General features: G+C 39.5%; 1 protein-coding gene across 1 annotated transcript; it reads left to right on the plus strand.

The window, feature by feature from the left end:
* Positions 1-10,088: 10,088 nt before the first annotated feature.
* LOC145448731 (baculoviral IAP repeat-containing protein 7-like) lies at positions 10,089-11,783 on the plus strand. The gene has a single exon (XM_080327191.1). It carries the CDS (start codon positions 10,089-10,091, stop codon positions 11,781-11,783), a length of 1,695 nt encoding a protein of 564 aa, XP_080183317.1.
* The last annotated feature ends 14,011 nt before the right edge of the window (positions 11,784-25,794 follow it).

Genomic DNA, 25,794 nt, shown 5'->3' on the forward strand with positions numbered 1-25,794 from the left:
TTTTCTGCTCCTATATTTGAAGATATTTGGCCATGAGATTAATAGCCTACTTCTCATAAGTATACCCGAATCGTGATAGGAATTACAATAATCAGATCAGACTCTATTATCGGTCTGTTGGATTCAAAATATTCATAGTAGCTGAAAATTATAATGTGATAACTTTTATGATGGCATCATACGTTTGTCCGTTAATATGGTGTCTATATCTTATAGTTAATTTATATCAAGTACAACAACAATTCTCTTTAAATAGTTATAAATATGATGATTTTTTTCGTGCCAGGCCAAAATTTATACAGATCTAAATCATATTTTGGCGATGTGTGGTTACTGTCAGTCTGCTGGATCGACTCACTCTCAATAGAAAAATTCATTCCCGCCAAAATAAGGCCTACTTGGAAAGACATAGAATACCTCTATCAATGCTGCGGCCCGCGGCGTCGTCTAATCTAGAAAAATGGCCCGCAAGCACGTTTGAGTTTGAGACCTCTGTACTAGATGAAGAAACAGGACACAAAATTTGTACAATCACCTACAATTTTAAGTCACCTAATTATAATTGATAGAAAGTTTTCGCTTTGAGCGTGGTCTCATGGCACAAATACGGATAATGTAGCAATAAAAGATGAACATCGAGATTGAGTTTAGGATGATGGGTATCATGGTTATATCCTGGTGAGACATATGTAAAAAAAAGAGTGATGAATCAAAATAAGGCGAGTATCATAATCACTGCGTACTGTGGTGCTAACTCACGAAGAAGAATAAAAACTTCCTGTGGTATACTTGGAAAATTTATGACACATAGACCTATTACATTTCCACAGACTTGGTATATATAGGGCTCAGCAACTACAATACATCTCTTTGTTAGTACAATTGTGGCCATAACAAGTGCTGAGGCCATGGAGCCCTCTGTTCTGGATGAACAAATCTGGACCGGGAGGTGGATTGTGGTATTAAAAAATATAGATGAAATTCTCAAATCATGCCAAACATCGCCTGAAGCAGATGAAAATGTGGAAAATGATCAACAAATTGACGAGGCCACATTGGAAAGCTATTTTGAAAGAAACCCTTCGATTTGGGGAGATAGTACCGATTCGGAATTAGATCTAACCGACTCGGATGATAGTTTAAGTATCTCGTCGGATACTGAGTCTGGACATGATGATATGGAATCCTATTTTTACTCAGATCATGAATCGGGACCTTATCCGAATTCCGAGTCCGGTGATTTTACAGACTCGGATGAGAGTCTGAATACTCTACCCGATACTGACTCTGGAGTTAGTAGTAGCGATTCCGATCTATCCTCAGATCATGAACAGTTACCACCTCTTGACGAGGCCACTCTCAGACGCCTTGATAGAATATTTTGGCGCCCCCGGTGTAACGAGTAGAATCGGAAAGTTATATGATTAAAATGTACAAATTGGTGTGATCAGCAAAATCTTAAAATGTGCATTGACAATGTTGCGACTGTTACAAGATATGTTATGTGTTCTGTGCTTCATAGTGAAACAATTACATATTGTGGACGAATGTGTTTTCGTTTGAAAAAAAAAAAAAAAGAATTCTTGTGTAGCCATGGAATAATAATAGGTTATTCAGCAGATTTTAAGAAAGAGAGAACAATTAGGTTGGTAGGTGATACAAAATAAAGGTTTGGTTTAGTCAAGGCTGGTTAACCTTTTTCAGCCTAAGGGACGCATTCGATTAACGAAATACTGTACAGGCCACTACCTCGTGAAATGCGAAAAAACTTTAGAAATTCATAGGCCAAGGATATTGTAACTAGGCCCTGTTGCGGGCTTACCGCATATCGCTGGGCTAAGTCTATGAGGAATAGGCTATTCAGCGCATGGACATATAGGTAACGCAAGCAGCTGCGACCAACATGCGTCAATCTCTACGTGCATAGGTTTCATAGTCAGCAGTATCTACTGCGAACGCAAACGCAAGGTCACACATGTTCAACGGCACTCTGCCCCGTAATTGCGAGTATAGTTAGGCTCAATCTAGGTAAATTGGCTGTTTTCCATGATCACAAAAAAAGGGCAGCAATATTAAAAACAAGGAATTGAGGGACAAAATGTCGCGTTGAGCTTGTAGAAAATTTTACTTTTGATGAATCTGGAGTAAACTACTCTGATTTATTGTAATGTATAAAAATATACCATTATGTGACAGGCTGACGTCTCTGCCAAAACGCAGGAATAGATATTTTAGTCATCACATCTCAAGTGTTGCAGCAAAACAAATATAAATTTTAATTAACCTTGCAAGTTAACAATCAGCGCAATCCATTCTAGAAATTTGAAATCTCGGAAATTATCTCGTAGGCCACGGATTAGCCGGCCCTGAGTTAAGTAAATAGAGAACTGATAGGTTGACAAGTGGCCAGAGATTACACTCTTCTTTATCTGGTAAAGGAATAATTAACCCCAAATAGGATTAATAAAGAGTTAGCAAAATTCAGTGTTTGAAATATCATTAACGATATCATACGATAAGCTCGGCTGAAAGAAACATTATTCTTTTTTAAGGTGTAAAAATAACGCGGTGTCGTAAATTAAAGAATGTCTGCCTCAATAACTAAAGAGCAATTATGGGAGCTATCTATTGAAAATATCGAACTATGGTATGAGGAACTTCGCGGGGTAAAAAAGACAGAAAGATTACAACGATGGAATAATTTTTTCGAGGACATTAAAAATGGAACTAGACGTTATGCAGAAATCTTCTTCGAAGGAATGAGAGCGAGTAATGAAAAGGTCAAAGAATGGCCATGGCGAAATGACTATCGTAGAAAACACTTGAGAAATCGCAAGGTAGCAAAAGTAAAACCATATTTGCTAATAAAAACTGCCTCAAACAAACAGAATCGGAATACAGAGATACGAGCAAGCTCTTCAACATCGACAAGTAATACTCCCTTGACGTCCTCTCTGACACCATCTACTACAAACAATGATGCACCGCCTAATAACAATGTCACGTCAAATGGAACTTATGCATCTTTTGGTAGTATAATGTTTTCGCAACAATCATCCTTTAATCAGCCTCAACCTACAACATCGCATCACGTTAACGAATAATGAAAAATATTCAGTGGAATGATGTGAATATTATCAATTATATGGAGTGAATATATGGTGAATAAAAGCTAGTTTATTAATTTGTGCCTAAAGGATATTATGAATGACGAGGGATTATCTTGTTTTAAGATTATAAATAGTGAACTAGTTAAAGAAAGGAATGTGCTACGGGCTATTGTGCAACCCTAATACGGATCACAAGGTTGTCTACGAGTGGGCAATGCAGTTCACTCTTACTCAAAGGCAGCAGATGGTAATGGAAACCATAAAAACTGCGCCGGTTCGGGATCGTTTGATGAGCCTCTTGTTCGGCACTTGTGAGCGGGACAATCCAAGAGTGCAATATTGGCAACAATGTATGTACAACAAGGAGGGCTGGACAAAAATAGGAAAGCTTTTTCACCCTGTTGGGAATGGTGAATGTACACAATGTTACCTTATGAGACACGTAAGACCGTATTTCAAGAATACCGGGCAGATTTTGGAACTTATGACATTATGCCATGACTATTTAAAAGAAGCTTGTAGTATGCACAAAGGACTAGATCAAAACACCGAAATAGATAAAGGACATATAGTACTTTATGTGCTATATCCGGAAGCGATAATAACCGCCATAGCTCTCCTGTTGCAACAATATCAGGGGGCAAAAAACATACAAACATTTTGTTTTACGAGGTGCAGGATGGATGCAGAATTTGAATTCCTATTTGGGGGAAATCTAGAACAGTGGAGATTTACATACGGGTCCACGAGTACGTTTGGTTATGTGGGAGGTGTTTTTATTCCTCTGGTTGACCAAGTGTCGGAATCAATCTTTGAACACTCGCTAAAAAAAGAGGGTGCCAAACAAATAGTCAAAAATACCAATTCGGAAACTACATCGTTGTTTAATATTGAGTCTTCAACCAGTAGAGACAGTAGGTTTCCAAACAGACTAGAGGCTCCAACCCGAATGATAGTTTTACGGAGGCCCAGTGTAGACGGACCCCATGCTGCCTTTAGTGGTAAAATGGACTGATTTGAAAATAAGCTACTATTAGTTTGATTTAGAAATTGTCTTCGGAAAAACGTCAGAGACGTAATATTTGTTATGGGATAGGTTGATTTGGACTTTTAGGGCTAGCCTATTAGACAAGCCATGATAACTGAATTATTTAGGGCTGACTGGTGGTGGTTTAGGACAACTTATCAATTCGGCACCACTACCAAAAGTCAAACTTAACGGGAAAAAGCATAAAAGCCGGTTATGGTGGAAACTTGAGACTAGCAAAAGTAAAACTATATACCTGTATTTTATTATATATATACTCAGATTTTAATACAGTTTCCCTTTTTATTAAAAGATTTCGATACATTGATCAATCGCTGGGATTGTACCCACTACCACCTCCCCTAGAATAACAACCCGGGGATTATAAGAACTTGATTACTTGAATGCATGATCGACCTATCTTTATTGCAACAACTTTTTAAATTCGAGAGGAACTTGTTATTGTAAATTATGAGGAACTGTACGATGTCTATTTCCCATAATATTGTATGTTATGTACGTGTTTTCGGCTGCAATTTTGTGTTGAAAATAATCTGTAATGGCCCCAGACTACCTATCCTACCTCAAATCACCTCGTGTGCTCACTATTTAAATGTAATGCTAATCGAATTAAATTGTATAAAGGCTGACGTGAGCTAATATTTTTCATTTTGCCCAAAATTGTCGCTCTGCCAAATCTCTTTGTATGAGCCTCATACCAATTTGCTGCTATTTATGTTATTGCTGATTTTATAATATTTTTCCGATTATGTACATATTTATTGTACTGTACATAACATGCGCAATAATGGACTTAACCTCTAGTATTGTATTCAATACTTAATTATGTATTAGTTTTGTAGAGTAATACTTCGCTGATTACTCACATTCCTGTCTCTTGGCACCCTTCTTCTATTAATCCCTATGAGACATAGTGGTGTATTACTTGTTACGGACAACGCTGTATTAATGACCCTTGAAAATTTTTTGTCATTCAAAGATACTCGTGTCTAAAAATTTCTTATGAAAGGGAAGGCAGGGATGATGAGTAATATCACTTTTTATTATTGTTTAAGTTGATATGTTGTATAACTTTCCCCACTAAAAAAATCTTCAAAAAAATAAAATGTCGGATTATGTTTATAGATCATAAAAATTGATAAAATTATTAACTAAACCGAAGGATAAAAACTATATACGAGATAAAATCTTAATGAGAAAAAAAGTATATAAATAAAAACCAGAAAATAGAAAATTACAAAATAATTAAATCCCTTGTGGGGGGGAGAGATTTATTGCCTAATAAGTATTGGGTGATTAATGAATTGATAAATGTCTTAACGAGTATGGAGTATACATGAGTATATATGAGTATACATGAAAATGGTAGATTGTGCGAAATTTCTATTTTGTTTGAAAAAAATCTGTATATTTTGATGCAGAAAGGAAAAAAAAGAATGCTAGATTTTGATTATATTGAAGGTTACGATCCAACAAATTGGTGTCTTTTGTACGATGTATATGACGAATTGGATCTATTGAATCTTAAAGAATATAACAGCGAATATGAGAGATACCAGTTTAAAGAAACAATATGGGAATTGCTTACGGACCGAGTTGATTGGGTTAAACAAACAGACAATGGCCTAGAAGAGGTAGCCCTAGATGAGGAATTAACCGAAGAAATTCTTGAACAATTCAACCATGTTGTAGATGAGATATTTGAAATAAGAGCAAAGGAATACACCTCTTTGGGAAGAAGAGTCATGTTGTATGAATTAATTAGAGGAATGGTGATGAAACTTACAAACACTAATATAACAAAGGACGTGTACCAGGAGAGAGAAATTTGTAAAGATCCGCCGCATATGGAACAATGGAATTGTCAGAATAATTTGGGCATAAAAGGCTATTCAAGTTCAATACATTGGCGAACAAAAAGGATAAGGCGTATAGAAATACACCCTTACCCCTACGGAGGGGAAAGTGTGAACATTGACTCTATAATACCGGAACAATTATGAGTAATGACAACGAATGTAAATAAGATTTTGACTTACAAAAAACCTTTTTCAAAGGAGTAAAGTAACAAAGTGAATTATCTAATTCATAAGTAAAATGAACCGAGTGGAACTACTAGTATTATGGCTGGGCACGTGTTATGCTATTTATCCGGAAACAATAGAACAAAAGAAATGTACAAAGAATGAAAGACGAACTATGTTATACCCGGAATGCATGCAAGGAAGCAATTTGGTACTTTGGTGTGATCATTCGAGTTATACAAGGATTCCAGATCCTGACAAGATATACCTGGCAAAATCTTGCCGGAACACAGTAAAGATATTCATCAACGACAGCTGCCTACGGGAAATAACCAAAGGACAATTGGAAAAGTATAAAGACGTAGAGGTGTTGCATTGTGGGTGGAATAAAATCCAAACCATACCAGGAGGAGTCTTCTGCAAAAACGAAAAGCTTAGGGAGATAAATTTGATACGAAACTACATCACACGAATTGAAAAAGAAAGCTTTGCAGGCTTACACCAACTGGAAAGTTTGTACTTGAGCAGTAATTTGCTGGCAGAAATAGAAGGATCAAAATTTGCAGGCATGGAAAAATTAAAAAGACTATATTTGGACAACAATGTCATAAAGAAACTAAAGAACGGAACATTCATTCATTTACGTCGTTTAAGAATACTAGACTTATCAAGAAACGCAATAAGCGCTATAGAAGAAGGGGCGTTTAAAGGACTGAGTAAACTGGAAACTTTAAACTTGGATGAAAATAAACTGGTGGAATTTGATATGACAATACTTGAATCTTTGTGTAATTTAGAGAGATTAACGTTGTATTATAATAACTTGCAATATTTTTCTCTGTCCTCCAACACATCGTTCAAATATTTACATACTATTGACCTTAGTTATAATCATGTTCAATTTCTGAGTGATTCTCTACGGAGAAAATTGCCATATTTGGAGGTTTTAAAATTAAATGGAACGTCTACCAAAAGACCCTATGTTCGTAAACAATCAAGATTAAATTATGATGTAATGAAAAGTTTTTCCAATCCCGTGACTATACATTCAAAATGTACATTTGCCGCTAGTGTTTGGCTAGTTACTATTAGACTAATGTAAAATGCTTAAGTATAAATATTGAAATTCGGTGCAGTATTGTAACATGGCAATAGGTAACTGATCTTATATATTTTGTATAGTATAACATAATAAAGTATCAAAATGTGTTTGGGATTGCGTTGTGATGATCCGGAAATACAACATTTGATATGGACACCCCAAAAAGAGACACTAATAGACAAAGGATTAAAGTCGCTGAAGTTTCTGTTAACAACATATACATTAACGGATCATTTATGTGACATAATGTACGACGAATTAAATCCACGGCTACAATATTGGAAGCAAAAGTATGGTCTTACTACGTGTAATAATCATTGGCCTGGGAAACATCTGGTTGAAGATGAGTGGGAAGAAATTTATACAGGAAGCATTTACCCTGAAAAACCTATACAAATGGCTTTTGCAGAAATCTGCATAAACTGGGTAACAATTTTAAAAAGAGTAAATCCTGAAATGCGGGAATTTCTAAAAAAAGGAGACTCTGAAAGAGATCTCATAATGTGGATAATCTTTCCGGAAGCTCAAATCTACTCGTGGGCGAAGACGCAGGAAATAACCATAAAAGAAGCCGATTGTCAATTTATGGCTTTGAAAATACCTGCATGAAATTTAACTTTCCAATGTTTGTATATACAGAAACTACTTTTGAAAAGACAATAAAGTTCTAAATAAATATGAAGACTAAAGAACCCAGAAAAAGAAGAAATCTATTCAATCTTGCTCGACGTGGTATAATATCAAGTGAACGAAAATGTATAAAGTTTCTGCGATCACGGCAACTTCTTGTTCAAAAGGCAACATGTTTTAAATGCGGACAACAGATGAATGAAGAAAAATGCGAAAGAACTATGGATGGATATAGATGGAGGTGTCCGGTTTCAAAGTGCCGGACTACCACGTCCATAAGGAAAAGATCGCTATTTGAAGGAAGTAAAATAAGACTCACCCAACTTGTAATGATGATTTATCTTTGGACCATAGACGTATCTCAACGACAAATAGCTTTTGAAGCACACGTCAGCAAGAGAACAATGGTAAATTGGACCAAAAAACTTCGTAAGATATGCTCTGGGGAGATGGACAGAAGAGGTACCCTAATAGGGGGAATATCACAAGGTAAATCACATGTAATTCAAATTGATGAGACGTTTGTGGCCAAAAGAAAATTTAATCGTGGAAGAATAATACGTCAACGCTGGGTTTTGGCTGGAATAGATATGAAAACGCGAGAAATGTTTGCAGAATTGGTACCTGAAGAAGGGAGAAAAACCTCTATATTATCAAAAATAATTATGAAACATGTAAAAGAGGGATCTACTATATGGACTGATTCGTTTGCCAGTTACCGTAAGTTGGAAAGCCTGGGAATGAATTATAAACATTCAATAGTAAATCATGATCGCGAATTTGTCACCACAGAAGGCATAAATACACAATTAATCGAGGTGTCTTGGAATTTTTTTAAAGCTGCTATTAGAAGACTGAATGGGGTATCAAGATCACTTATTCCTCATTACTTACAGGAGTGGCTTTGGAAAAGAAGGGTGACCTTGGAGGAAAGGTTTCAACTATTTTTAGAGATAATTGCTCTTGATACTAACTTTAGGACATTGGAACATTGAAAACAATGTTGGTCACTATGTGCAATATCATCAGATATGAGTGATTTGAATCTTTAGAGAAACAATGGAGGCATGTATGATAATCTACATGTTTAGAAAACCTATGAAATGTTTCTATTTAAGTACATATATGAGTTGATTATATTACTGTTGTATCATAGTGAGTAAATGTATTACATGTTATATGATATCTAATAGCGAGATTCGATGCATTGAAATCTTGAAATGGGATCTTTTATTGTTATTGCACATTATTGTTATATTCGCAGGGATGAAATGTATCTATCTGAGGTACAAGATCATAACACTGCTATTTTTTGTAAATTTATAAATCAACTAGATAAAATCGACGTGCGAAAAAATACTGGGTGTCTAAAGCTGCTGATGGATATGTTGAAAAATTTTTTTGAACAAGAACATAATTGGTACAAAAGACAACTTCCATGTGGCGACAGGAAACCCCATGGAGAAACGTCGGAGGACGAAAATTCTAGTAATACGGACTCTGACGACTCCCAAGATTCTGCCATTGTGAAAGATTCCTCAAGACAACGACTCATAGTATGGAGTGAACAGACAATACGACCCGATGACGATACATGGACTATAATTACGGAAACCTTGATGGGAGTTGTCCGAAGAATACCTCCTCTATGTATGCGACGAGTAATATATGAAGTGATACGAGGAGTAGTAATGGGCCATACGAGATTGTTGGTATGTGCAAATAGTCTGGCTTATGTTACAGATGCGAATTGCAAATGGACTTGGCACAGCCAAACCAACCTAGGAGTAAAAGGTTATATGTTGTTGAGTTCTGATACCTCCGTTATGGATACATATATATACATATACTCGAAGAAAGTAGATAAGAAAGCCCAGTCAATGAATCAATATCTGGAAAATTCCTATATTTTGGACATACATCTCCATTAACTGTTGTCACATATTGACAATTAAATAATGACTTCACACCCAATCCATGGAATTTATCGAAACAATGCTAATTTGGAACCTCGAGAAATCTTATATAATGATATATTTTTTTTTTAACAGAATGTTTATGTATTATTACTAGAATGTCGGATTGATATGGTTATATTTAGACATTTTGATCTGTATTATTGAACGCCTGTTCCATCGAAAGCAATTACACCGAGAAACGACCGAATTGAAACTATGGGCATTCTGATGAAAAGAGATTGTGATCCTCCTGGACATAATTGCATTTATATTCCACCTGGAGATCACCGGGTTGAACATTACAGACTTGCAACGTTCAAACATTTTCCGAAAGAAACTCCTGTGATACCGAGTTATCTAGCCGCTGCTGGTTTCTATTGGACAGGATTTCAAGATAGAGTAAGATGTTACTGCTGTGGAGTATCTGTGGAAAAATGGGTTACTGGAGATGATGCTTTTGATGATAAGTGGCATAAATCTACTTGTGACATGGTGACCGGACAACATAGTTATAACTTGCCTATTTCAAATTGCTCAAGGGGGCTCCTTTTTGAACAAATCAGGTGTCACCTTAATCTTACTACAAGAAGTCAACAAACTAATCGGAATGTGCAAAGACCAACTATCAAAGAGGAAAAATGTCCATTACCGCAGATCGTGTTTGCGAACATTTGTGACCGGGAACATGAGACTTCATTGCGATCAGCAAATTTGAGAAGAGAACTCGAGAGGAGAAGAACCTTTGACAAATGGCCTTCCTATCCTACTCCATACTTGGTAGGGGAGTTGGCAAAACAGGGATTTTTCTACCTGGGAAACCTTGACAGAGTGCAATGTTTTTCATGCTCAGGAGTACTGAGAAACTGGGCACCCACTGATAATGTCCTTGAACAACATAAAAGACATTTTACAAAATGCAAAATGGCAAATAACGAGTATGCGGGAAACATATCCTTGACAAACTTCGAGAGAAATCAGGCAGATAATGAACTTAAAATAAAAATTGAAAAGTTAACTGCTAATAGGGGAGAACCTCCGGACCCATCCCCAGAAGAACAACTCCAGTTGGTGGAAAGATTCCCTTGTCTTTACCCGATGAACTTGCATATGATATCATTACAGCAAAGAATATCTTCGTTTAATGAAACATGGCCTAGGATCCTCGCAACAGCGGAACAATTGGCTAAAGCGGGTATGTATTATCTCGGGAATTCGGACAGAGTGAAATGCTTTTATTGCAATGGAGGATTACAAAACTGGAACTACAATGATGAGCCGTGGACAGAGCATGCAAAGTGGTTTCCTGGTTGTGAATATGTTTTGCAAATGAAGGGTATTGATTTCGTTTTACGAATAAGAGATGAACATCCCAATCTCAATCGACCATCGATAAGGAATGCAATATGTCTTGATGTACCACGAGAGGAGATACGAAGGAACCATAATCGATCAAGGTTATCTGGACAATACATAAACAGGATGCAACTAGAAGACATGGGATTCACGAGAGATCAAATAGAAGGAACTATAAATAGACAGACTAATGATCATTTCTCTACTGATGACTTAATTCAGGACTTACTGGAAACAGTAAATACAATTACAGCCAGTCCAACGAAAACAACACAACAACAAGGCAATAGCATATCTGAAAATAATCACGAAGTGAACAACGACAAAGAAACGAAAGAAGCAGCCGTTGCAGAAACAATGTCGGTGGATGAGATTGCGCAAAGTTTGAAAGAAATACAAGAGGTAGTGCTTTGCAAAAATTGCAAGAGGAACAAAAGTGAAGTCACTTTCGTACCTTGTGGACATTTATGTAGTTGTGAAAAATGTGCAACGAACTCCGAAAGGTGCAATATTTGTGGAGAAAAAATACTTGAAAAGATAAAGGTGTATAGAGCTTGATGGAGCAGGCAGGACTATCATTTTGTGGCATGAGTGCTCTTTATGCATATGTATAATGCATGATGTTACTAGTTACTTTTGTGTGTATGAATCAATTATTCGTAAAATTGAACATACGATTTTAAAGTATTTTATTCTATATTAAGATGACTAAAGTATTAGAGAATTGGGAAATTACGCTAGCCAAGAAACAAATTAATGAATACTATGATGAATTTGAACAGGAATACCATCATCAAAATTTTGAGATATGGAAAAATACCCCAAAGGAAAAATTCAAACAATTAATAAAGAAATACCTCCATCATTGTTTTGCGAATGTGACAGAAAAGCTTTTTGATAAGCTTTATGACGCACATAGTGATATTGCTCGCGTTTTTGTTACAAAAGATTTTGATCTGGCCCAATATACATGGTTTGGACTTGTTCTAAAATTACATCCGGCTCATAAATATCTACCAGAAGAATTTCTGGATGAAAGATTACCACAAATGGAATTAAAAGATTCTGCAACATTACTTCTGAATGCTCGAGAATTTGAAACTGTTGCTATTCCGATTTTAGAAGACGCCTGTTCGAAAATTGTTATATTACACGATTAAGAAGAATGTCTCAAAGAAACAGAAGTAACCAGGAATTATTACAGACGGGATATGAATCAGCAGAGTGCGACTTAAAATATTATTTTGACATATTCTGTAAATACTATGAAGAAGATGTGGAAATTTCCGACAGATGGCAAAGATGGGCTATGACAAGACCCAATGACATTGTTGGAATGCTAACGTTGTATGTTGACAAAGTTTACGGGAATGCATTATCTCCGCAGGGAAAAGCTCGGGGGTATCATGCTGCTATCAAAGAACATAATAGGATTGCAATTATTACACTGGGAAACTATAAGGAAGCCAAATTTCTTTGGTACCAACATATTGTTCGTATGCATCCCTTGAAGGAAAACTTTTCAGAACAATGGATAAAAGGATGTTTGAAAGATGATTAACTGAAATGATACATATGCTGCATCAGATTTTCCACTATATCAGTTGGATATGGTGTGATTTTAAAAACCATGTACTATATCCAATATAAAAACTAGAATTAAAAACTTTTGTTTGTGTAATCATGTTGGTTGACTGATTAAGACTATTTGGATTTTTAACGATGTTTGGGTTTTTTTTTGTGTAAGGAATTTTTAAGACATTAATAATTTGTTTGATCTTTGATTGTGACATGTTGGAAGTCAATCATGAAAAATATGAGTATGTGCCAAAAGACCCACAGAAGAGGGAATTGAATCGGAAAAAGTTTAGACCGTGTCCATACCATACGATACCTGACAGCAGAGTTGCTTGGCTAAGGATGGGAGTTGTACATGAACGAATAAAAGAAAGAATAGAAAACTTTCCGACTTTGACAGCCAATGACATGGAATACGTATTGAAGGATTTTCTTGTTTGGCTATACCGGGACCATGAGGTGGCGGAACAATTGAAATGCGCCAAAAGAGTACTGGAGCAAATTGTGGAAGAGAACTTTGGAGAGAGCCCTGCATACTACTTGTATGTATTTTTACGATATGTGTTGGCTATAGCTAATGTTGACGAAGATTGGAACATCACTAGCAAAACTATTGCCGGTTTTTCACGGGCTATGTATACTATGGATAAACGACTGAATTAGTGATATTTTCTTTTCTTTTTATGTGTATCAAGTCTTGTTGGATAATATTAATCTACACCGAATGGCAAAACATAGATTACATGTTGAACGGCGAAAGATCGACCAAGAAATTCAAACAAATCCTGTAATTTTGCAAGCAGGGCCATTGGACGAGTCAGATATCTATGTTTGGCAAGCACTTTTGCGCGGACCCTCAAAAACACCATATGAAAAAGGGACATTTCTCCTTAGAATTGAATTTCCAACGGAATATCCATTCAAGCCTCCGAAGATCAAATTTGAAACCAGAATTTTCCATCCGAATATAAGCCGTAGAGGTACCATATGTATTGACATTCTTGCAAATGAATGGTCACCTGCTTTAACGTTGGGAAAAGTATTGGTCTCGATTTCATCATTATTGGCTTCCCCTAACCCAGAAGATCCAATGGATGTTGAGAGCGCCAGACTGTATCGGGATGACTATGAAAGTTATCAGAAGATGGCAAGAAACTGGACTGATATGTATGCTAAGTAAATTACTATGTATCTAGTATGCTTATCACAATTATTGAATATTTTGGAAATGCTGTTATACTTATATGTGTTAAAAATGTTAGCAAGGAAAGTTTCCGGTCCGATAATCAACGTAAAATTTTCTATATTAAGAAAATATGGGTGAAAAAATTGCTAGAGTAAAGCATGAACTTGACGTGTTCTTCGATTCATTTGAAAAGAAATATGAACATAAAGATTTCGGCAAGTGGGCTGCAACAACACGGGATGAATTGGAGATATTTATGACACCTTACTTGAGGATTTGCAACCTGAGAGTATCCGACAGACTGTTTGATGCGCTATACAAAAAGCATTTAGCCATCGCTCGCATGATATTGTTTGAAAATTATGAACATGCTAAATATTGTTGGTTCGTATTCTGTGTTGGATTACATCCTGCCTCAGATATAATACCTGAAGGATGGGTGTTGGAAAGAATGCCTGATTCTGATAAAAATGGATTTTGTATCTATACCACGGATAAACTCTTTTATGATACTTTTCCCTCTGATGTGAGAGCTGCTATACTTATACATAAAATGAAATGTTATGGCTGTAATAATAATGGACAATGAATTCATGGATTGTATATTGTATTTTCTGCTAAACTAAAATGTCTATTAAAATTATGTATGACATGTATGCCAATTTATTGAGTGTTACATTGAGTTAATTCATTTCCGTCTGCATAACCCAATGGACCCTTATTAGGATTATTAATTTTTTCAGAAAATTAAGTATGAGTAACGTGATAATAAATGATAATGGTGATGTTGATGTCACCAGAATGGTGGGCTCCAATGTGGCGGAACAAGATTTGATATTTTATTTTTGGCTATTCAAAGAACGATATGAAACTAGAATACTCCCCTCTCATAGATGGTACAAGTGGTCAAAGACTCCACCCAAATATATCAAACTTGGATTGAAATGTTTTTGCAAACGGGTTAACGAAACCCTTTCCGATAAAGAACCCTTCGTTATTGACTATCCAGGAATATTAGAAAACCACAAAATGATAAAAGACATGGCCTATGGAAATTATGAAAGGGCTAAATTCTTGTGGTTCAACTATATGGCTCGAATGCATCCTATGGAAAATTTGATCACGGATGAATGGGTGAAGGAACAAGCCGAATCTACGGAACCCTTTTACCCTGAGGATACTATAGATGTCCTAGTTCAATGAGAAATATTAAGCCCATGAATGCTATTGTTTTCATGTATGTATATAGAGTGTTATAACTGGCCTATGGAATATAGAATGGTCAAGAATCTCTATTGCGTCTTGCGTAGAGTAATTTTATTGTATTTTGTCGCACGGTGAATTGATTTCGTAACGATCACATTTTATGAAAAGGTTTTGGCCAACCTACATTCAGAAATGTTTCACAGTCTGTACTGATTATTGCTAATTTGTTGACTGCAAATGATATTTAATACTGTGGGGCCTCGTCATCCTTACAGTATGTATATAAGGCGTTATACACCGCTACGCCTGTAATCCTTAAGCGGGACCCTAGGGATTTATATTTATGATGTAAATTCCCTAGTTTCAGGGAAACAAAATCCAGAATTTTACGGTGCGAACCCTTATTATAGGCTAAATAAATAATTAATGAAAAACAATATAAAATCTTATAAAATCTTGTACAACAATACCATTAAATTAACTAAATAATGAACACTAAAAACTGTTTGAACAATCTGCAATGCCTGTATTAAGTGGCATCTTAGTTAAGGGTAGTATCATGCGGTCTGATTAGTAGGATCATAAGTGATTTTAATTGCACTGAAGACATGACGTCCTTAATGTTGTTTGTTTCATGTAATAATGAATTGAAATTATTGATAGATATTTACGGCAGGACAGGCCGTCGCATAAATTATATGCGTAAACAAACCTTGGAGTATTGAAAATTTTATTAATTGTGTATGATGACGTATAGGTTAAACCATGCCTTGTGTTATAATTGATGAATGATGTGAATGCCAATTTAACCAAGCTTTGCATAGAGTTACCTCATTTCCGTCTGCATGATTAATGATTGGAGTATTTGGTTGTATTAAGCTTCTAGATTATCAGTAGATAAAGGTAGATTAAAATTCTGGACCCCAGGGTCATTGTTAACTTGAGAAGAAACAATCCTACAACTGTTGTTGCTCCAATCACCATTTACAGACGTCGTCAGGATACTAAAGCAAACGAAAGGCAACGCTTTACTAGGAAGTAACCCGAACAAGTGTGGACTACTCGCATAACAATCGTTGTGGAGCTGCACTCTAAAAACAAAATTGGTGGCCAGTACGGGGATACTTCCGGTGCTCAGACGTTGACCAATCGATGCTTTCTAAGACGACCATCGTAAAACTTGCACTTGTTGTATCCTTGCTTTGCTCGTCTATATCTCTCCTGATTATATTGGCAGCAATCTATCTGCACGTATCGCCTGGAGCGCTTTCTAATCTGTTGAACGTATTTTTGGGATCCAACAGCAGCGCTTCTACTGCTTACGTTCCACCCACGAATACGCCGCAAGGATCTACAATCTATTTTAACATATCTTCACCTGAACTAATTACTTCTGTCAACAGTACCTTCTCCAGTCAATAGGAAGGACTATGCGAAGGATGTTGAAAGCATTCAAAAGGAAAAAGCCGTCAGAAGCAACAGACGAACTCAAACAAGGGATTACCTTGCTTAAAGCCACACAAAAACGCCATGAAGATGTCCGGCGACAAGAAAGACAACTGGCTAAGGACGTGGCTGAACAAACAGAGCTATTGAAAGAGGTAAAGACAACTCTGCCGGAAACCGTGAAAGGGTTAGAAAAGGCAAAGAAAGAGGTTCGAAAAGCTCAAGCAGACCTCAAAGCTGTTTGTGATGCCACAACAAAAGTTAGCGGGAAGGTCTCCACCGACGTGCTGAATGACATCCTTACGTCAGAGTTCGAGCTCGGAAGGTCGCATGCTCAGGCTACGCGAGATAGCGTCCAATCTCCCGTTTTGACAGTAACTCCAAATGCACCAGAACATGATCCTCCGGCTTACGTCCCGCTCGCTGAGCAGCCGTCGGATAACGTACAACCAGGACCAACAATGACGGTCCGTAAGGGTCTGGATTGTCATACTGTGACGGCCGTCTATCCTAAGCTACCACGTTCTGATTCGTCCTCGTTGTCAGACTCTCAAATAGGGACGACACCATGCTTCCATATTGGCAGTGGTGCGCGCTCCAAACAAAAAGATGGTAACCCAACTACGATGGGAACAAGGGCGAAACCTGCAAAAAGTTCCTTGAGTAACTATAGGGGATATCAAGGTGGGCCAGAACGCCGCAATTCGCAGACAGAATCTCGTATAAAAGCGGATGGCGCTTCACAACGTGTAACCTTTCGTAGTCCAGGAGAGGAACAATCTGCCGCAGAAGACAGTGAGGTCGACTTTCAGACTCGATTAAAGCATCTTTCCAAGGAATTAAGAGATAATATAAGGTCTCTACGGGGCGGTGCCAACTCTCAGGATTCTGCGGGTGAATCTAGCGATGAGGAACCTGCCGATATCTCTCGTCCTCCTGATACACCTCGCGCTACCTCCACTCCAAAAGAGTATGGGGGAGGGACTAGGCGACAACGGCAGCAACAGCTACATCAGAATTCTGGTGTTTTTGCCCCAGTACTTAATGTATCTGCTAAAAACCAATCAGAAAAAGAAATGCTTCAGCTTATGATGGATCCTGGAGACATGCCATTGCTAAAATGGATGGAGAATTCAATGCGACGAATACGCCATGGTACTGGAAATACGGATGTGGATGTTATTTTGGCCAATGCGCTACAGAAGAAATTGAGGGCTGCTGGCCGACACAAGCAGGCTACCCAACTGGGAAATTTTTTTAACACCAATTCGGGGGAAGCAGATTGGGAATCGGTGATGCGATCCCTTTCCTTATCCAATCCCCAGGGATTGGTAAATGATGAAAAAATCATTGGGGATTTCCGCAGGAATTATCGCTGGGAGGATGAACCGCTACCTCTGCTAAATAGCGCTTTGAAACAACTAGAAATAGACATGGATAGTTTTATTGAGGATAATCCGGATGGATTGCGTCTTTTCCGAAATCTAAGACAACGACTTCCCGAAGCGCTCAGATTGATGTTACGAGGCTGGGAAGAAGAGAAAAGATGGCGGGAGGTTGCGGAGGAACTACAACTTGTTTGGAACTCCGAGTTTCTGGACGAGCAAGAGACACGCCCCAGGTATCAGGAAATAAAGGAAGTACGTGATACAAAACCGTCCTTGCCGCCAGTCCACATTTATAATGTGCAACCTGCAGGACAAATAGTGCACAGTTATCCCACTCATGGAAGAGAGAACAGTCAGCTCAACACTCCTCCTCCACCTGGTGACACCCCACCGCCGGTGGTACAATCACCCTCGCCTCTACAACCGCTGAATAACTTTGGGGGGGCAACACCTCCTGGATCACCTAGGGGAATCTCACCGCGTCAGCTTGCCAATGCAGACCGGGTACCGTTGCGGCGTCGGAATCCTCAACGTAAAGCACGCAACAATCGATTCCCCACCCGCATCATGAATGGTAATGGATTTGGTAGGCGTGGACAAGGCCCTAGGGCCAGGCCAGTACATCAACAGGATGGGCGTAACGCATCATCGAGACCTAACGGACAGCCAACGAGAACAACAAGATCTTCACGTGCTAGTCCAGGACCGGAAACCTCAAACCGAAGTCCGCGAGTGGCGAATACGCAGGATTCTGGGATGGGTGCAGACAACTCACAAATTACGCCGTCCAGCAGCCAGGAAGCCCGCAACATTGCGGATAGTCAAGGTGAGAGATACAATTTTCTTGGAAACCCGAATATTTTCGCTCCTCTAGGATTGTATCTAAATCCCACTCAGGGACAATCCCTGTCCGTCTGTTACTATTGTAAGGCACCGGGACATCAATCCCGAAATTGCGTGGCTAAATTCATACTGTGGCTAAACGATAAGGTTCTTGCTAGGGATGAGGAATTAGGATGGGTAATTCGTGGGCGAGCACGACCTGTACCCCCTCATGTTAAAGAATCTGCAGAACGAAACTGGAAACCGTTCCTTGCGAGAAATAACATACTAACAATTGAAGGACTTGATCGATATCTGGCTGCTCAAGGTTCACCCTCGTTTACACAGAGAACCGCTCTGTGCGAAGCCTATTACGATACCAGGCCAAAAAACCGAGATAGAACCCACTGGCATGATAGGGATCAATGGGGTCCTCATGGACCACCTGCACGTCCATCTGGGGGAAATACCCAAGTGGCCTGGACGAAACCCCAATATCATGATCGGCCGCGTCAATATGAAGCTTCATATTGGACGGACGAGGAACTGAATCAAGGTATACGACTTTCAAAAAACGCCTTGGGGTGCTGATTGATCCGGTGAATCAGCTCCCAGACAATTTAATAATTCAACATACAAAAACTGTACATAACTCATCATTACCCTTATTTACATTTCTTGATATGCCGGATGAACCTCTACAGCCCGACTTTACGGAATTGTTTGGAGGCCAGTTGTTGTATTTAATTGATACAGCAACTGGTACAAAATTCCTAGCTGACACGGGGAGCATCCCCAATTTGATAATGAAAAAGGTCGTTATTTCTAAATACCCACGAAGCTGGGAAAACCGTCAACCAATAGACATGGAATTGACTGGAATAGGTGGCTCGTCCCAAGTGGACTCCTTTGTAGTGCTTGATATTGGTGGTCTATCCGTTCCATTTGTGACCGGATCAGGAGTCCCACTTAATATCGTAGGGCTGAAATGGATTGAGGAAGTACAACAATTAGCAGGCATAACTACGGAATTCAAAACCCCGTCTAATGCAAATGAGGAGTTGTCATTAGCATCATTTCTTGAAGAGAATCATTGTGATCAAGGTAACGGAACCAAAGTTGGAAGCAGTATTAGCTACACTGTAACCGACGATGGGTTGATGGATGCTGCAAACCAATTTAGCGTGGAGCGGAAAATGGCCGCTGGCGCGAGTACCGAGATGGGATTAACCACTGGTGCGAGCGACGAGTTGAAAATAGCAACTAACGTCCTACCTAAACCATGGGAAACTATTGGTGTTGAAACAGGAATGCCTGCTGACACCATTAATGAATACGTCGAGTGTGGAATCCCCGCTGGCGTAGAGAGGGACCTGCACGAGAAAACTGGCCCTAAGTGCCTTCGTGGATGCACTTGTCCGAATAACCTTGATGAATCGGCCCATAGATGCATGACGACAGCCACAGTAACGAATACTTTCCCAAAAGGTTTAAACGAAGCAGCAATTGCCGGTCAGCCGGATATTCGTCCGGACATATCCGACAAGGAGTCTGGGGATTTTAAGATGCACGTCTCCCCAGAAAAAGGGTCCCCGGCGGAAAAGGAGTCCGTCGGCGTGACGGTAGGTGCGGGCACGCGCCGAGATCAGAGGCCTACATCGAAGGACCTCGCCCTCTCTCCACCAACACCAACCACTCGGTCATCACGAATCTCAAATCTGCCTATGGCTGGGCCAGTAACCACATATGTTTTGCAGAAAGACACTCACCCGCGAGTCAAGACGGAACTTGAGGATCTCTGCGCAAAATCCGTGGCGCTGGCCAAACTCCCATACAAACCTCCTGATCTGACGACTCCAGAAAACACCATTATTGCTGATGATATTTGGAAAGCCGTCTACACACCGTTCGCGTCTGAACTCGAGGACCTGCGAGGCCATCTTGGCGGCCCGCAAACCATGAAATACAAATGCGACATCGAGCTTAAAGACCCCTCGACGAAACCGTTTGTGTCTGGTCCTTATAATCTGAAAGGGGAGGGCCAGGCGAAAGCATTAAAAGAAGCGGTAGACAATTTCCTGGATTTGGGCGTCATTGAACGAGGCTTTGCCGAATGGAAGTTGGCTATATTTGTGGTCCCTCAGAAAATGAATGAGAGACAGAAACAGGAGGATGGATGGAAGCAGGCCTGGAGAGTAGTACAGAATCTCCAACCCCTTAATGCGGCCATAAAATCAATAGAAGTACCTCCACCTCTTGTACCGGACGTAAAGCAGCTTGCCCAAGGCAGAGAAGTGCTTTCTCTTCTTGATTTGAAGAAGGCCTATTTCCACATGGACGTAACGGAAAGGTCTAAACAATATGTGGGCATAGCCATCAAAGGAATGCACGTAAGATGGCGTAAGATGCCGATGGGGCTGAAGACTGCGGTGGCTCTTTGGTCGGCGAATATGCAAGAATGTGTGGTGAAACCTATCACGGAAAAATACCAACAACACATGAAACAAGTTGGCAGGACAGATGAGGAGAATGCGACGCCTATGGAGGCCTACATAGACGACATTTTTCTCAGCACAAAAACTGTGGAGGACCATTTGCTACTGCTACGCATGGTATTTGAACAACTTGCTAAGATGAAACTAACGGTTAGCATCAATAAATGTTTCATTGGAAAACGAAAGGTGAACCTTTTGGGGGCAACCTTAACGGGGAAAGAAATTGAGGTTCAGCCCGAAAGAATAAGGGCTTTACGCGAACTTTCACCACCCCACAATGTATACGAGTTAAGGGGGTGGATTGGCGCACTTCGCTATATCTCGGAGCATATACCTGAGTTAAGTTTGAAGCTGGCCAAATTCGATGCGCTGACAGGCAAGGTCCCTGCGACACAAGGACGGGTGACGCCTGTGCTATGGACCAACGAATTACTGCAGGATTTCAAAACGGCACAAGCAGCCCTCGATGATGCTAAGGTGCTGTACCATCTTGATCCAAATCTTCCCATTTTTGTGGAAACAGATGCTTCAGATATTGGGTTTGGATCAATTATTTTTCAGACGGAAAAGGGTTGTAATCCGCCTTTCGAAAAGGTTTACCCAATTGCTTACTACAGTCAAAAGTGGGCGACTCCAACGGCAAAGGCTTATGATCCCTGTACAAAGGAATTGAAAGCCTTAAAGGATTCGGTTGAAAAATGGCAATCAATGTTGAGAGCCTTACCCTTTACAATAATTACTGATAATACTGGGGTTTTTGGGCTCCTCAAAAGAATGACGGACAAAGCGAAAAATCCAAGCCCAAAACCCCTAATTCAGAGGTGGCTCAATCATCTAGCAGGATTCCAAATAAAAGAGGTAATTCATCTAAGTACGATGCAGGTATTTACGTCAGATGGATTGTCTCGTTCTTATTGGATGGAGATGGCTGCGGGAGAAGATGATCCACATGTTTGGGCGACGATTCCCAAGAAAAAGGGCGTTTCGAACCGACAGAAAAGACCCCGACCGGAAAAAATACAGCAGATGATGATGTATCACTGTCGACATGAACTTTGCGACAACTCGGTGAACGGGTACCATCCCTGGGATGATATTTGTGGCGTCTTCCAGAAGAAAACTGGGGAACAAATGGAAATTGAAGAATTAAAAGACGTCATGAAGAAGTGCGACAGAGCAATTGTCTCAGAAAAGGGACTGGCGGCTGCTCATGGGCACACACAAGGGACGCCTCCTCAATATTGTAAATATGAAGGTAACGAGGTACTGTACCACATGACGACCGAAAACAATGCGAGACAGATAATGTCCACGGGCATTGAACGGATGAACAGGAGATTCATTCATTTGAGCAAAACGCTAACAAAGAAAGGCAAAAGGCGGAATGTGGTAATTTGCATGAAAGCAGCAAATCTAAGGAATGAGGGACTCGAATTGCTGCAATCAAACGTACAAGACGTGGTATTGTGTGAAGGTCCTATACCACCAACAATCATACAAAACATGTAAATAGGTATTGGCAGAGTGAGAGTTGTGTAGAAGGGTAAATGGACAAAAACACTATAATGAAGGCCAACGAAAAAAAAAAAAACTGAAACCTCGTAATTGGAGAAAATGCTGAGTCAGCATTTTTTTCAGCTCGTGTGGAAAAACGAGAGAATAAAAAGAAAAAAGGTTTAAGTAATAGTAGAAGGCAGTTGAATTAAAAGGATCATGGGGAATCATGATGAAGGACGTCAAGTAGATACACGAGTAAAGCGGGCATATACTGCACTAGTTCCCACACATGATACAGTAATTTAGTCTACACCGTTTACTTATTGCTGACTTGAAATTGACTCGTAAATTTTGCTCCGAGTCACGAGTCAATCCGCATTTCTGAAGCGCCGAGTCAGGTCAAGTCAAGTCATTTTTGCAAAGTGACTCGAATCAAGTCAAGTCACAGGAAAAAGTTGACTCGAGTCTGACTCGAGTCAAGTCATGAGTCGAGTCATCCCAACACTGCTCTGCATATTACTCAACAATTCTATCAATATAAGAACGCAAGTCCAATACCAAAACAACAATACTATTTTAGTTCAATAAAAAACAAATCATTCGTCTTCAACTTGTGTTTTTAAGATTTGTATTCAGAAATTCATTAGGAATGAGTTGTAGCGAACTTACGAAAGAGTTGTAAAGCAAACATTTTAGAAACAGCATTATCATCATCTCGATTCGTGAATCTAACACAATTACGATCGATGTATTCAAGTACACACACGTATTAAACTCACTAGAGTTGTCAACCTAAAAGTACACGCAAGTAGCTATTATGATCAGTCGTGAGCGGCCATTGTGGCTTATGGGCCCGCTCGCACGCGGCTGCGAAAACCCGTGGTGGTGATGGTACCCTTTTGACCCCCTATCCCATTGTCCATTGAATGTGTCCATTGTCAGTGGCCGTGCTCTGTGGGTGTGACGAATACTCCGGTCCTTCCAATCTGAGCCCCATTAATGCAAGTGCCAACCGGGGCACTCACAGAGGAATGAAGGCATGACAATTTGTGTGTGCGTCTCATGAAAGTTGTTCTTTTAGTCTGCTACGTTTAGGCGACTACAGTATCTTTTGATAAAAGACGGAAGGTCACGAATTACCAACATACAATAAAGTAATTATAACAACATACCAGGTGCTATACTTATGAATTACGTGCCCCCTGCTCTACCGGTAAATCTGAATGAATAGCAATATAATTCAATTACCAATATTATTGACGAAATTCAGTCATCAACATGAAAACTGACCATCCAATGGAGCCGCATTACCCAGGGTTGTAATGACTCGAGTCGTGATTTCTGGTGACTAGACTTGACTCGAGTCATTTTTCAAATGCGTAAATTGACTCCCCTCGAGTCAATTTTTGTATTGACTCGACTTGTACTCGAGTCATTTGACATGACTCGAACCAAGTCACATGACTCGAGATTAGAATGGTCATGACAGACATTCCATGTAACTTCGAAGAATAGTAAAGTTACCACATTATTTGTATTTCGTCTATCAGTCCTGATACTTGGAAATAGGGACGTAAACTGTGAACAATGATGACAATTACTATATTATGAATACGAGCCATTATATATCACTCGAGCAGAGATGAAAAAAGTGGGTTGAACCGGATTGATCTGAAAACTGATCTGTGAACGTAACGACTTGGACTCGTACTCGAGTCAAACACTATGAATCAGACTAGACCAGGGGTGGGCAAACTACGGCCCGCGGGCCGCATGCGGCCCGCAACACCGTTCTGTGCGGCCCGCGAGAGTCTAAAGAAACTTTTTAAAAATATTGATTTAATGCGTACTAAAAATCGAATTATGCAGGCCGCAGGGACTTGATTACCTTTTTCTTAGTATATTTCACCATGATAATTCTAAGACAGTGGCTCCCAAACCGGCGGGCGCGCCCCCCTTGGGGGCGTGAAAGCATCTGAAGGGGGTAGGGGCGGAAAGCTGAGCTCAACTGAAAAAAATTTCGAGCTCCGCGCCATTTTCTTCCAGTTCATGTTTATTGCTCTGTATTTAGTCCGAAATACATATGGAAAAATCTCTCATCCACAGTCGTAACCTTCCGTGCCATCAAACTACCCGTTTGGTTTGCTAGCATCCTGGTTTCGTTTTGTGATATGACGAGAAGGGGGACACGGAATATTTCACCATCATAAGGGGGGGGGGGCGTATCTTAAAAGGTTTAAAACCACTGATATAAGGTAAATACTTGATATCACAGTGGGATAGCAGCAACGATATTGACATAATTTGGATCACGAGTGCAATGGATTTCGGATTGGCCACTCCATTTTTGATTATTTCAGTGATGTGCTTATAAAAAACGATTCGGGCGTGTCTTAGGTATAGATTCGTTGTCTGTATGCGTAGAATTGGGATATTTGTATTTTATCTACACATAGTAGAAGAGTGTTTGAAGCTAACATGGTTATGATGCTGTCAGCATTGTGTGTCCTGGAACTGAACCAAGAGTGGAATTAGTAAATCTATGAACAGATCGCTGCTCACAGATTTAAATTTCAATCCTGTTCTACGAATCGGGCCAACCGACTTTCATCTCCATAGTTTTGACAAAATGGTTATTGAGGTCCACCAGCTCATGAAATCTCGCCACTATATGTTTCTGACGCGTGTACGATATCATCAAAGCAATGTTTGGCTTGTTTTAAATAAGCACATATATTATCTCCACGTCCTCGCTATATAATCAAATATCAACATTGCGTTTTGGTTTATAATCCCAATTTTATATAGTGCGGCCCGCGAATGGATTCAGATGTTGAATGCGGCCCGCGAGCTCAAAAGTTTGCCCACCCCTGGACTAGACCCTATACTAACTGACTTGGACTCGGACGTGACACGGGGGTGAGTTGAAAATGACTTGACTTGACTCGAGT

Source organism: Botryllus schlosseri, chromosome 10, assembly GCF_051294905.1.
Source record: "Botryllus schlosseri isolate E-star chromosome 10, Bs_hap1, whole genome shotgun sequence".
NCBI classification, from domain to species: Eukaryota; Metazoa; Chordata; class Ascidiacea; order Stolidobranchia; family Styelidae; genus Botryllus; species Botryllus schlosseri.